Source organism: Setaria viridis, chromosome 4, assembly GCF_005286985.2.
Source record: "Setaria viridis chromosome 4, Setaria_viridis_v4.0, whole genome shotgun sequence".
NCBI lineage: Eukaryota > Viridiplantae > Streptophyta > Magnoliopsida > Poales > Poaceae > Setaria > Setaria viridis.
Genome location: NC_048266.2, coordinates 30,245,797 through 30,260,776, shown reverse-complemented (window position 1 = coordinate 30,260,776; position 14,980 = coordinate 30,245,797). Strand labels below are relative to the sequence as shown.

Genomic DNA, 14,980 nt, shown 5'->3' with positions numbered 1-14,980 from the left:
AATTCCTGTGCCCCTTCCCATTAGTTGCCAAACGCACCCTGAGGAGAGAGCATTTCCCCGTGTCTGAGCGACGCAAGCAACGGCGATGGCTGAGGAGAGCGGCGCGGCGATGATCACGCTCATTAGCTTCGACAATACACGCTTTGAGGTACTGGAGGCGGCGGTGCTGCTGTCGTAGACCGTGCGCCGCTTGATCGAGGAGGGTGGCGGCCGCGCCGGGGTTCACAGCGGCATCCCGCTCCCCCAAGTCGACGCCACGACCCTCGCCAAGGTGATCGAGTATTGCAATAAGCACGCCTTTGTGGCTGTCCCGAATGCCGCAGCGGTGGTGGTGGATGTGGACAAGCAGCGACTACCTCCATGTAAGGGGTTTGTTGGAGCTCACTGGCAAGGCGACTGCCGATTTGATCAGGGTCAAGCCGCTGGAGGAGGCGAGGCGAGCGCTCTACTACCTCTAGGTCATGGGGCTGATGGAGCTCGCCAGCAGGGTGATCAACGACTTGGTCAGGGACAGGTCGGTGGAGGAGGTGAGGTGGGTGCTCGGGATCATCGACAACGGCTTCACGGTTGAGGAGGAGGAGGAAATCCGCCGCGAGAATGCCTGGGCCTTCGAGTAGTGAATTTTGGGTGTCGTGGAGCGAAAATCTACCTTGCATTTTCCTCGCCATCAACTCTAGCGATTACGCATGCTTCAAAATCAGTCGACTTTAAGTTGCCATCTTAAACAGGTTGTTTGGATCTTTGGAGATATTGTTCACCGTACTAATCTGCCTTTATCGTCTATTATAGATATAATGTTCAGCAATTTTACCATTTATTACCTATACCATGCATATCTCTTTGGTATGAAAAGAGGGTAACTCTACAAGTTATTACCTATATTACCATGCATGGGGCAGAGAGAAAAAATGTTTATAATCTAGCCATCCACGCTGAAATGAATCAACAACTAGGAACACTTAGCATGGCGTATTACATACACTATTTTAAGTGTTGATTAATAGATAGTATATATGAATTGCATGTAAATCCATCCAGTTATGTTTTTTTGTTTGTTGAGACTGTTGGATCGCGTCGTGTGCCTTTACTTCGGAGTTAGGACACTATCTCGTAGTCGTAGGTATGGTAAAAAAATGTTTATAAAACGTGACAAAGTTATATTATTTTGAAATTACTTTGAACACAATTCAAGCCATACTTTTTTAAAAACCGATCTAATTATTCAAAGAGAATACATTTAAAGTTTTAACTTAATGAATGCTGGAGTACTTATAATTGTCGTCTCGATATTTCCCATCAGCCTAAGGATGGCAATGGGTAAATCCCCATCAGGTATGGCTGCCCCATACCCATCCCCGCCATAAAAATTTGAGTCCGCCAGAATCCCCATACCCACTATGGGTGGGGAATTTTCCCCAGACCCATACCCGGCTGGGTAAATCATACCCGGCAGGTCACCCGTACCCCGCTAATAGTTTATTTACGCACATGAAAATCAACAATTCAATAGCAACCACCAGTACCAAAGCACATAAAATTAGACAAATAATAGCATATAATAATCTCTACTGCAACCACCAGTTACATAAAACCATCACACAAAGTCATTTTGTCATAAGTCATTACATAGCCAAAAGAAGTTCATTGCAGTGAACATATATAGGACAGCAATTCAACAAACATGCTAGTCGTTTGTTGTCTTGTTGATGTGTTGGTTTCCTTCACTTGGAGTCGGAGACAACTTGCTTTGCTCAAAGTTCAAGTTCCTGTATGGCATGACAGGCAGTACAACAAGAGTTAGTATGTGTCTATACTCTAAAATAATAGAATAAGAGCACAATAATCTAAATATGTGCACACCTGGAGACCCTCTTGAATATCTTGGAGGCAAGACTAGAAGGTGGCAGCTTCTTTTTCCTTGTTGTCAATTAAAAAGGAAAACTAGCAATTAGGATAAAATCAAAGTAAAGAGAACCAAACTACAAAACAGAAGAATGGACATACTTTTGTACTATTCCGCAACCAATCTTGTGAGCACATAAGAGCCTCTATCATTTTTGAAGTCAGCCTACTGCGATGCTCACTAAGTACTCTCCCACTGGTACTGAATGCAGACTCAGATGCTACTGTAGTGATAGGAATTGCATAAATATTATCCTTCTCAGGGTTGGATAACATACTCCAGCCACCTTCCACCAATCCAGCACCTTGAAACCCTTAGTTTCCAGAGATACCAGTTCATCTTCTAAGTAGCGATCTAGTTTTGATTTGAATCGCACAGTAGATGGCCTTGTACTAGCAATTCTTGCACTAAATCAAGATAAGAACTCCATGTCTTCAGTTGGAGCTGCAGCAGCTGCTGATTCGCTATTGTCACAGTCTTCTTCCACATGGTATTCAATCATCAATTCAGTCAATAGATCTATGATTTCAGAAACCTTATCCTCACAAATGTAACCAGTTGTACCAGTTAGCCACTCAAAACACATCAGCAAGCTCAATTTTTTGAGACGAGGATTTAGAAGGGTTGCAATACCCATCAGTCCTTGGATGTCTGACCAATATTTGCCAAATTTGGCTATCATGCTAACCGACATCTCTTCAATCTTTGTACTGCCACAAGTTGACCACTGTCTAATTTTCTTCCTAATCTCACAAATTTTTATGAAGTATATGTTGGCAGTAACATATTCAATTTCAGAAAACAACAAAGTTATGTCATTGAACACTCGAAGCCGTTCTACAACATCAGCAGCAAAGTTCCATTCCTCCTCACTAGGCAAACATGTATATTGCTTATCAACACGACTTGCTCTAATGAAAACAACTTTATAGGGGACTGCAACACTAAGCATCTTAAAGGTTGAATTCCATCTAGTTTTGCAGTCAAGGTTTATCTTATGATCCAAACTAACCTTAACAAACTTAGCTATCTCCTCAAACTTCTCTATCCTTTTTGGTGTTGCTGTCCAATAAGCCACACTTTCACGGATATTCTCAATAGCAGTTTTAATATGTTCTAGACCATCCTTAACAATCAAATTAAGAATATGAGCACAACAACGCATGTGTAGTAGTTTCCCTTCATTTATAAGCTTACCTTTTCCAATCTTTCTCACCAAATAAGGGATTGCCGCATCGTTAGTTGCGCAATTATCAAGGGTAATTGTGGATATCTTCTCATCAAGGTTCCAATCAACCAAGGACTCATATAGTTCTTCACCAATCACTTCAGATGTGTGAGGAGCTGGTACATAGATGAACCTACACATATAACAACATATGTAATCAGATTTTAGATTGTAGGACATGTGCAAAAATCAGTAAAACATGTGCAAAAAACAGATTTCAGGACATGTACCTTATGATAATGTTTCTCAAAGTCCAAGATTCATCGATGAAATGGGCTATGACTGCCATATAGCCCCTTTTCTGGTTGTCAGACGTCCACAAGTCAGTAGTTATGGCCACCCCTGAATCAATACTAGCCATATATTCAATTGCTTTTTCCCTCTCCATCTCATATTGCATCACAATATCCTTCCTAAAATTTTTGAAGGAATATTAAAAAATGAATACAAAAATTACAATGGTAGCATGACCAAACAGTAAGGAACAAACCTTACTGTATTCCGAGTACCCATCTTGAATAGTGGCTGAAGCGCACTTGCAAACCTCTGGAAACCAGCATGGTCAACCATGCTCAAAGGATACTCATGTAGAATTATCATTGCAGCAAGTTCCTTTCTAGCTACATCTTGGTCAAATGTGTAGTTTTCAACTTGAATGGTACCTCCTGAATCTCTGGAACCAAACCTCAAACAGGATTGTGACAAAGTTTTGTTCCCTGCTGTCTTGATCTTTCTAAGTGTACACGACTTCAAATGATCATGTAAGTGCTTAGTTCCATGGTTTGTTTCACCTGATAGCTTCTTGAAACAATATATGCACTTTGCCTTTGTTGTGCCCATGTACTTAACTCTCTTGAACTCATTCCAAACCACTGAGGTGAGCTTCCTCTTTGCACCACTAGCAGGACCATCTTCATCTTCTTCAATAGGATCTTCATCATCTTCTATTTCAATAGGCTCTGAGATCTGATCTACAGTTTGTGAGCATTCACCTTCACTGCTAGTACTCATTTTTTTCAATCTGTATCACATAATAAGGCACATTCAATAGAAGAAATAATAACTCTGCTCCTCTAATGTGCAATAAGCGAATAAGCTACACTGATAACAAGAGCAAACTAATGTAGAAATCAGAACTGCAATAGTACCCTGCAAGGCAACAAGCTGAATTTTGTGTACAAGGAGCTTATTAATTTCCTTGTACTCTCACTGGATTTCATCACAGGGAACAAGGAGTTGAGTCGTTGAGCGCCAGTGTGTTGTTGTGCCATGTATAATACCGGTAGGCATGCAACAATTAATTTTTTAGGAACCAAAGACAGATGGCAACTGAATTGAACTAAAAGAGCTTTCAAGTACTGAACAATTGAATTGAATCCCATAACTAATCTTTACTGTTCGATAAGCAAATGAGCACCAACAAAATAAATTTATCATCTTAGTTTCAGATAACTTTCATACTTTGATGTATACCTGCCTTAATTTAGTTTTGCAAGCAAACTAACAAGCATCACCAATTTGTAATGGAAATTGATTACCAAAGCAGACGAATTGCATGCTGAAGGATTTCAAGTACCAATGGAGATAAATTGCTGCAGTACTGAAACAGGATAGGACTATACATCAAAACTTTTACAGATCGAGCTCCTGGGTAACAAGACATACTATACCAAATGAATCATAAATGCCAGGAGGTGGAGCCGTGGAGGCTTTACTTACATCAGTGGCTGCACCAACTTGCGGCTGGCACCAGCAGAGCTAGTATTAGTTACTGCACCACCTGAAGCTGTGGCTGCAGAAGAGGGGCGCCGGCCGGAAGGAGCAGTAGCAACACCTTCCCGAGATGAAGCCGGAGAAAGAGGGGGTCGGCCATCCTTTTGCTTCGTCTTCTCCACGGCCATAGTAACTCCGGTCCTTTTCTTCTCCTTGGTGGTGGTGTTCTTGGGCTTGGATGTATGAGCAGCACCGTTCCTATTCTTGGGCTTGGATGCAGGAGTACTGGCGACGCCAGCGCCGTTCTTCGGATCCGCTGCAGGAGCGCCGCCGGCGACTTCAACTTGGACCTCCGGATCTTGCACCTTCAGAGTGTCCACAACGTCAACGGGCTCGGGATCCGGCAGCTTCAGGCGGTCATTGTCCTTCAGGACCTCCCCGAAATCCCTTGACGCCGGACTGAAGGAGTTGGTTAGTGCGGGGGGAAGGAGGCAAAGCCGCAAAGGAGCGTGGCGCGGAGCACCGAGCACTGATGTAGTGCTGCGCTTGCAAGTGCAAAGAATATGATATGAAGGGGATTAGGGGAAGAGGAACTGGGCAATCACTGTTCTTGCTCAAGTTGCTCCGTCGCCAGCATGGCGTGGCAAGTTCCTGGCACTTGGATACGATGTGAATACGCGAGACGCCGAGACGAGGTCACGAGGGGCGGGCAGGCGATGTTGTTTTTTTGCGGCGGCGGTGTTCTTTTCTTTTGGCGAGTGGCGATTGCGATGCCAACGCAGAGGATAAATGACGCGCCTATTTTTTTCGACGGCGGGAGGCCAGGCATCGAGCGCTCCAGCGGCCAGGGCGCCAGGCGGGTGGGAAACTGGGAACCTAGGGTTTTACATGGGCTGGTGGGCTTATTTAGTTTTGGGCTGGGTATTTTTCACCCATGGGTAAACGGGTACGGGGATTGCTGGAACATACCCATACCCGCGTACCCGATGGGTGAAGGGTTTGGTCCATTTACGTACCCGTGGGTAGTGTGTTTAGTCCATATTTAGACCCTAATAGAGTAAATACCCGTCGAGTATCGGGTCACGGGTCCCCGTTGCCATCTTTACATTAGCCCCGCCGTCCCTCACCGTTCGTTGCTAGTCTTGCCATACACATGGTACGGGTCAACGAGTTTGATGGGCTTATCTAGGCCTAAGGAAGAGACCAAACTGGACAGTCATTTTTTAACTGAGGGCAAGGCCAAGTCCAGAACAGTTCTTTTTATGGACTCCCTCGACCCTTCCTTCCTCCTCCTCATCCTATAAATCGATCGGTAATCTTCCTAATCAGAGGAGGTGTTCGCAAAAGTTAGCTCCCAGCCACCGCGCGACGGAATCGATGGCTCCGCCGACGACGTTCACGCTCATCAGCTTGGACAATGAGCGCTTCGAGGTGACGGAGGTGGCGGCCAACATGTCGGAGACCCTCCGCCTCTTGATCATGGCCAGCTGCACCGACGGCGGCATCATGCTCCATGACGTCACCGCCGAGACCCTCGCCATAGTGCTCGAGTACTGCAGCTACAGGAGGACTCCTATGCTTCTGACTTCCTGAGCACACGGCAGCAGGGGGCTTCGTCTCCACGTCCTCCTCCGTGAACCACCGGTGCTTGAGCGCGTCTGCCGTGGCGAGCCTCTCCCTAGAGTGGAAGCTCAGCAGGCCGGCAAGGACCTCACGCCCGGCCATCGATAGCTCCAGCACCCCGTCGAATGTTTCCACCCCCATCATGACAATGTCGTCGTGCAGGTCCACCGGCTGCGTGAGCACATCTTCCTCCGCGTCGCCGTGAACAGGACTGAGCCTGAGCATGTGCGAGCGGTGCGCATGAACAGGGCCCCCAAAATTGGAGGCCCCCCCCCCAAGGAGCGCACGTTCTGTAGGTATAGGCATTAGGCAGTAGCAGGCCTGGGCATAATTGTTTCGCAGGCCTGTTGTTTTGTAGGAGCCCATGACACTAGGAACCTGAGTACCTGACGCCCTGCCAGGCTGCCAGCCTACTTGACAGGAGTCCATCTGAATTCCGATAGATGATAGGTGAAAAATTGAATAGATTATAGATTGTGGCCCGTCGCTGTGTCCCGTGACGGCGTGACACCTCGCCTGTGTCCCTTTGTCACCCATCGCTGGCTGCCTGGCTTGCTGCCCTAGTGCCTTGCCCTGTTCGCTTATGGTGCAACCGCCGCAGGCCGCAACTCGTGTCCGTCTGTCAGCTCCGGCCTCCGGTGCGCTAGTACCCACTACCGCTGCGTCCTGTGTGTGGGCGTGTACCGTGCAACGTCATGAATCGAGATCGACACCGGTATTCGTCAATCGGTCTGTCAATTGTGATCGATCGCTCCAGGTATACTAATTTGATCCAGTAAATTTTCAATATTTTAATCAATATTGATGGGTGATGACTAATATAATATTGATTAATCTAAGTGTTCAGTTATTTTTGTTCTGGTTCTGGATTATCTTGTGTTCCCATTTGAGGTTGTAGTCATGTCTTCTGCAAATCGGTCTAGAAAGTATGAATATGGTTACCAAAAGCGTAAGAAAAAATAAAAAATAGAGGATTTAACTCAATCTCAAAAGGGTGCTATGGATAAATTTTTTAGAAAAGAGTCCACCGATAATCAATCACTTAGTCAGGGACAGGAAGCTGCACTTGATAATAATGATGACAATGATCCTGCAGATGGTCAGATAGAGACAGAAAATATTGTTGGGGTTGAGGATGTTAATGATGACAATATTGTTGCAGATGTTAATGATTCCTTTCAGCCTGATATATTTGATCCTAGATATTGGGATTCCCTTGATCATAAATAAATTGATATTTTAGCACAAAAGGACCCTAGAAGAAATTTATCAATTACGAAAGGTCCTAAGGATAGATATTCTAGAAGGTTTTCTGCACTATTCTATACAAGAATTTTATCAAATGGGGAGCATTGTGATAGAGATTGGCTTGTCTATTCTAAGGAACTCGACAGGGTCTTTGGCTTTGGTTGTAAATTATTTACAAAAGGCCATCGAAAAGGTCAGTTGGCAAATGAGGGGTTTAATGATTGGATACATCTTTGTATTAGACTTAAAGAGCATGAGACAAGTCCAAATCATGTTTTGAGTATGACAACTTGGTATGAGTTGCGTAGTAGATTGCAAAAGGATCAAACTATTGATAAAGGTGGTCAACGACAACTCGAGAAAGAAAAGGACCATTGGAGAAAAGTTTTGTTCGGAATTGTTTGCATTGTTAAATTTCTTGCCAAGCATAATCTAGCTTTTCGCGGGACTTATAGCAAAATGTATGAAGATAGCAATGGGAATTTCTTGGGATTGGTAGAGATGTTGGCTGAATTTGACCCAATTATTCAAGAACATGTTCGTCGTATTGCAAGTTAGGAAACTCAAGCTCATTATCTTGATTTTAAAATTCAGAATGAGTTGATACATTTGCTTGCTTCTGCTATTAAGTCTGAAATTATTAAGAAAATAAAGAGTGCAAAGTACTTCTCTGTCATACTTGATTGTACTCCTGATGCAAGCCACCAAGAACAAATGTCTTTAATTATAAGATATGTTGACTCATCTTCAAGTGATGTACGCGTAGAAGAATCCTTTATAGGATTTTTTGATGTCAATGATACAACTGGGCAAGGACTTTTTGCTGTGCTAGAGAATGAACTAAAGTTCCTTGGTCTTGATATAGATGATGTGAGAGGACAAGGTTATGATAATGGGTCAAATATGAAAAGGAAACATAAAGGGGTAAAAAAGAAACTTTTGGATGTAAATCCTCGTGCTTTCTATTCTGCTTGTGGTTGCCATAGCCTTAATTTAACACTTTGTAATATGACTAAGACTTGTGGTAAAGCTAAAGATTTCTTTGGAATCATCTAGCGCATCTATACAACTTTTGCTAATTTTACCAAGAAATGGCAGATTATAAAAGATAACATATCAGGATTGACTCAAGTCAGTATCAACTACACGTTGGGAGAGTCGTGTTGAACGTGTTAAAGCTATAAGATTTCAATGCACAGATGTTCGAGAGGCTCTACTTCAGGTACCCAATATTGTTGTACTGATATTTGATAATGATGTACTTATTTTGGCTATCTCCAACTATAACACATATTTTCTTCCTTTCAATTTCAGGTATCTGATGTTGATAATGATCCAAAAACAAGTAGTGAGGCTAAAGGCTTGGCAAATAATGAACTTGGAGAATATGAATTTATAGGGATGCAATCGTCATTTGGTATGAGGTATTATATGCCGTTAATTTAGTAAGCAAACACTTGCAAGCAAAAGACATGCTTATTGATGTTGCCATTGAGAAAGTGGAAGGGTTGATTTCTTTGTTCAAGGGTTATAGGGAAACTGGTTTCTCACAAGCATTAGGGATTGCACTTGAGATGGATATTGGTGTCGGTGTTTTAGACCGGCAACCCGCCTAGGGGGTACCCTCGGTGGTCTTTTATGCGGTAAGGGTCGTCGAGAATCAAGGAATCAATGGTGACGCAAGGAACACGATTTAGACAGGTTCGGGCCGCTAGATCGCGTAATACCCTACGTCCTGTGTGTTGGTTTGTATTGATGTTTGCTTTGATCTTGAGAGAGATATCTTGAGGGGGGTCCCTGCACGGCCTTATATACACGGGAGGGCAGGGTTACAAGTCTGAGTCCTAGTCGGGTACTATTACAGAGTTCTACTCGGTATTGACCCGAGTAGTTTTCCATAAACATACAAGACTAATCCGAGAAGGATACGCCCATCCTTGTTCTGATCTTGTCCGAGTACGTCCCTTGGTGGGTCGTCCAAGGCCTACTCGTGGACCTGGGGAGTATGCCCGACAAGCCCGCGAGTACTTTGTAGTCGTGCGCCACAGTCTTGGGCACTGCGGGCACTATCCGAGTAGTTTGGCAGACTGAAGTGCTCGAGTACTGTCGCGTGGCTGGAAGGTACTCTTTCTGCAGCTTCAAGTTGTTTTCGTTCCCGAGTAATTTTATATGGTAGTGTGATGTCAATCGCACTCCATATGGAGTAGCCCCCGAGCCTTAGGTTGAGTCGAAGAGTCAGGCTTAGGGTTAAACCAGCTTTTGTCCATTTTACCCTTGGGGGTCCTGGAAAAGAAAAAACTGACCAACGGGTATGGTACCCACAGCCCCCGAGCACTTAGACGATCTTTGTCGTTGAAATGGTCAGCAGCCCGTTGAATAGAGTAACCGTTGGGTGTTTAAAGTGATTAATACGCGATTAATCTGTCCGTTGCGCAACTTGACGTGTGGAAACCGGAGCTGGCGGAGATAAAACTGGAAGGCCCCCTTTCGGTCGCTGTTACGTCATACGGCTATTAGATCTCTTCTTCTTCCTCCTCTGCGCCTCCGGTCTGCATTTTGTCGTTGTGAGAGCCGCCACCACCGCCATTGCCGCCTGAGAAAGATCCGAGTGTCAAGCCCCTTCTACCTTGAGGTTTAGTCCGTCGAATGCGCACCAAGAAGATGGGCAAGGAACCCGAGAAGATCCAAGGCAAGGCTTCGGTGATGGGCAAGATCAAATCCAAGAAGGGGAAGGAGCTGGTGCTGCCGGCGCCGAAGGTGGGGCCGACGAACCAAACTGTGCCGCCGCCGCCTAGGGCAACTTGGCAATACTCGGTGATGAAGGAGGAGGCGGTCTAGGTGCTAGTCGAGGCAAAGCTCCTTCAGCCGAAGGAGATCCTTGAGTGGCGCCCCGCGTTTCCCAATGCGTGGCAGTTTGAGGACACCCTGCCGAGACGGTGATGCTTGCGCATTTTGTGGAAAGGGAATTGGCAGTGCCCACCTCCGACTTCTTCAGAGGTATTCTCGAGAACTACAAACTTCAGCTTGTCCACTCGAATCCCAATGGTGTACTGCACATGTCTATATTCGTACACATGTGCGAAGTTTATCTGGGAGTACCTCCAAGTCTCGAGTTGTTTAGGAAGCTGTTCTACTGTAAGTCTCAGCCGAGTGCTCAGCGGACAGAAGTCTTTGGAGACGCCAGGTTCTAGCTTAGGAACTCGGGCGCGTATATTGAGTATAATCTGATCGACTCCCATGGGGAGTAGAAGAAAAGGTGGTTCTACATCGGGAACCATGAACCCTGCTTGCCTGTGGTGACATGCAGGCGCCAAGCATGCGGAGAACTGGGTGAGCGAGCCCGAGGACACCCCTGAGCTCGATCACCTAATGCAGCACATCACCGAGTTGAAGGCACTTAGTTTGACTGGGATCAACGTGGCGGCCAGCTTCCTGAAAAGAAGGGTCCAGCCGCTTCAACAACGTGCTCACTCGGGAAGTGAGTATGTAGGTTTGAAGGATCCATCACGTATGTCCGATGAGGATATATCTGATGATGACGTAGAGGCGTTGCTAGCTAAGTTTTTTAGGAACTATCAGGGAGTACCAGTGATCCTTGCAGCCTTTCGTCAATATGACGCCTGGTACGAGTCAGAAGTGGTAAGTGTTTTCCTCCTGACTTGTTCTTTTTTGACTTGTGATTCTTGTTGCTGATACCGTTTTGTTGTTTGAAGTCTTGAGTTCTTGCCGGCTACTTGGCGCAGTCGGAAGAAGAGTCGGAGGCTGTCGTCGAGGGGTCGGAGGATGAGCCTTCTCCTCCTGTTAAAAGACGCAGGGTAGTCCGCAAGATGTGTGCGGCTAAGTCTGCTTCAACCCCTGAGAAGTCTCGGGGTACCAAGGTATGTGGTTGGTAACTTGTCTGTTACTTATGGATTTGAACTCGTTATTGATGTGGCGAATCTTGTCTTGGTTCGTGAAGGCTGTGAATACGACGCTTGGTGAAGATGAGGCTGTTTCTGAAGAAATGGCCGGGACCGACCCAGAAGTCGGTGATGTGGCTGTTGACATGGTGCTGGAGAGGGTACCATCAACAGAAACTGGGGTAGCCCCCGAGTTAACCGCGCCAACTCCATCGGACATCATGCCGCCTATTGCTGACCAGGCGGTTTTGGGGCTGCCTGCTGGAGTAGCGGGTACGGCGAAGGAGGTGTCGCCAGTACTGGCTACTGGTACTTTGCTGTCCGGTGTGATCGCCAGTGGTAAGTGTTGTCCCCTCCGACTGTATTCGTTCGAGTAGTATTGTAGTCTTAACTTAGGTTTTGTAGGTCTTGGCGAGAAGACAGCGCCGGTCGATATTCCCACAGCGCCTAGTACTCGGCCGCCTATCGCCGAGAAGAAGCGTGTGCGACTTCCGCCACGTTCAACCCGGTGAGCTTCCTTGTCTTTTTGAATGACGTTGGATTGTCTTGAAATCATGTAGTGACACTTTTTTGGTGCAGAGATGCAGAGGAGACTATCCCTGTAGAGACAGGGATAGCGCCGGATCCCTTGACTACAACATCTGTTCCTTTGGAGGACTTGACTGTTGAAGAGGTACCCGAGGTTGACGCTGGCCATCTTGGAGCTACTATGTCAATGCTTCAAGACGTGATTCGCTCGATGGAGGTTCCTGCTGCTGCATCAGGTTCGGGAAGTGCTGGCCTAACATCATCTTCTGGCAGAGCGCTGGCTGTTGTTGAGAAAACCAAACAAGCAACTGCTCCGGGTAAGTGCGTGTAGTCTTTTTTATTGTAGTCGTAGTCGGTAGCTGACATGGTAAATGTTGTAGGTGCTGTTCTGGGTACGATTCCTCATCTTGTGGAGAGTACCCAAAGACCAGCACTTAGCCTGCCTTCTGATTTGGAGTTCCAGAGGGCCATCGATGTTTTCCGGGGCTTCCAGGTAGATTTCTTTGTTGATTTCGTTGCATGACCCGAGTAGCTGTGAGGCTTGAAACTCACCATACCGTACTTGGATGTTTTCAGGAAAGAAGCCATCAGCTGGAGCAGGAATGTGCCCGACTGACAGAAGCTCTTCGGATTCATGAAGTCGGGGCGAAATCCTTTGCCGTGGAATGCGCGAATCACGCGGTTCTGCAGGAAAAACTGGAGAGCCGCTACAAGTCTTTGAGCAAGAAGTATCAAGGTAGGTATTTCGACTGGATGTGTCCAACTGTAGTTGGCTGTGGCCTGAGTTCTTTGCTTTGTAGAGCTCAAGAAGCAGGAGGCGGCTGCAAGGAGCCAAGTCATCGATTGGAGAAACGCTCATGACCGGGTGGCAGATGAAGCCGAACATCTTCGGGCCGCGCTTACGGAAGCACAGGCTGCTTGCGAGCATCAGCGGGACCGAAAGATGTAGAATGGCGTGATGCTTGCCATGGCTATGGTGGCATATAGAGATCATGCCCAGACCTTGGGAAGACTTCGGGGCGAACTCCAAGAGCTGTCTGGGGCGGCCGAAGTCTTGGTGAATGCCATAGCCCCCGTGGAGGAAGGCGCAGGACCGCAATCGCTAGTAGAGCAACTAAGAGCTGTCCCGAGTAAAGTGGCGGGACTTTGCAAGACTGTTTGCAAACAGGTTCTTGCAGTTGTGAAGTCCTACTATCCGAGGGCAGACTTGGCGGCAGCTGGTGATGGCGTGGCTCGCAACTGCACAGAGGAGGCTTATGCGCAGTACCTCGAGGAGGCGGAGCCTATTGCATCCAAGATGTCGGAGTTTGTCTCCTTGGAAGAGCTTTGAGCTTTTGTGTACCCTTGTATTTGTGTCAAGTACATTGATACTTTTAAATATCAAGCCTTTGGATTTGTTTGTCGTTGTCTTGCGAAGAGTAGTTTTACTCCACTTTGTTGAATCCCGAAGTGTTGCGAGTCGGCTGGGCTCGACCCTCTAGGGAGGAGATTCGTCTCGCCCGACCTTGAGTCTTGGGGTCAGCTAAGCCTGACCCCTCCGATGGTGAAAACTCCGCTTTGCCCGACCCTAAGTCTTGGGGTCGGGTGAGACTGACCCTTTGGGGGAGTAAACTCCGCCTCGCCCGACCCTGGGTCCTGGGGTCGAAGTAGTCGAAGCCCCTGAGATGTAGGCCATGCTTGGCTTGTAAGTCCCGAGAGTCGAGTAGTCGTAATGTTGTTTGAGTACTCGTCTTTTGAGGGACACGGGTGTACTGTATTCCTTTGTTCTTTGTGGATGCACGGGTGTACTGTACTCTTTTGTCCGTTGTGGCATAAGTGCGGTCACATGGGCACAGTCAGGAGTCAGCAGGCTTTATTGATCACGGGTGCATAGTAACTCTTGGACAGGTGGTAGTTGCATCTTTCGGCTATAAATAGATCCAGTTGGAGAGCAAACCAAGCCAAGTTCCTGAGTAGTGATGGATTGCCTTCGGTTGCTTCTGTTTGAGTGTAGAGAGCCATCAAAGAGTGCACCGGTGCTAGAAGATTCCTCGTAGATTGAGGCCACCTTCCCTCCACAGACTCCTGCGCTCGTAGGGATAGCCGCGATGCTAGAAGAATCCTCGTAGGAGGTTTCGTCGCACGCCTCATCTTGCAGCTCGTGATCCAGTGGGGTACGCGCTGGAACTCGTGAGTGATGGGTGATGAGTGCCGTGGTCTTTATCCCGCTCTGAAAGAGGTGGAGGTGCGGCCGTAGAGTAGATGGGCTTCGCAAGGCTAGCAAAAGAGCAGCCTTGGTTCCCTCTAGGCGCGTCGTGCCGGATTTGGCGTTGCCGCTGTCAAGGCGGTGGCGATGCTGGAGTTCTGGCGTTGCCTTGGGTTGGGTACCTGGGCATGACTGCGTTTTGCGCAGCTTCCTTGCGTGTGGGCCCTTCCTCTTGTGGTCGGCAGACCTGAGTGGCCTTGTGATATAGTAAAAGCCAGTAGGCAGTTGCTTGTAGTTTGTGTATGCCGAGTACTTGTCCTCGTATGTAACTTGATGTACCCTTGTTTCAGTAAAAATTGATACGAAGATTTTGTATTGGGGTAATGATCCTTGTTATGCTTGGAAACTCATGTCGAAGCTGAGACAATCTTGAAGTCGGTAGTCGGGCAGTTGGCCCGAGTAGCTGCCTTGAAGCGATTACTCGGGTGCTACTATGGGTAGTAGCGACAGAGATGTTCGACATTCCAGGAGTTTGGTACTTGTTCTCCTGAGAGCTCTTGGAGTCTGTAAGATCCGGGTCCCGTAACCTTTGATACGATGTAAGGACCTTCCCATGGTGAATTGAGTTTATGCAATCCTGACGTGTCTTGGAT

At 46.8% G+C, this 14,980-nt stretch overlaps 1 protein-coding gene across 1 annotated transcript; it reads left to right on the top strand.

The window, feature by feature from the left end:
• Positions 1-109: 109 nt before the first annotated feature.
• LOC140222642 (SKP1-like protein 5) lies at positions 110-695 on the top strand. Its single transcript, XM_072293466.1, has 2 exons — positions 110-174; positions 488-695. Exons 1-2 carry the CDS (start codon positions 110-112, stop codon positions 615-617), a joined length of 195 nt encoding a protein of 64 aa, XP_072149567.1. The 3' UTR covers positions 618-695.
• Positions 696-14,980: the final 14,285 nt, after the last annotated feature.

Excerpts from the sequence above, each read along its gene's own strand:
- LOC140222642 (XM_072293466.1), top strand. The coding sequence starts at position 110 with ATGATCACGCTCATTAGCTTCGACAATACACGCTTTGAGGTACTGGAG. Across the intron at positions 175-487 it reads GAGGCGGCGGTGCTGCTGTC|GGTGATCAACGACTTGGTCA; the intron begins GTAGACCGTGCG and ends GCTCGCCAGCAG.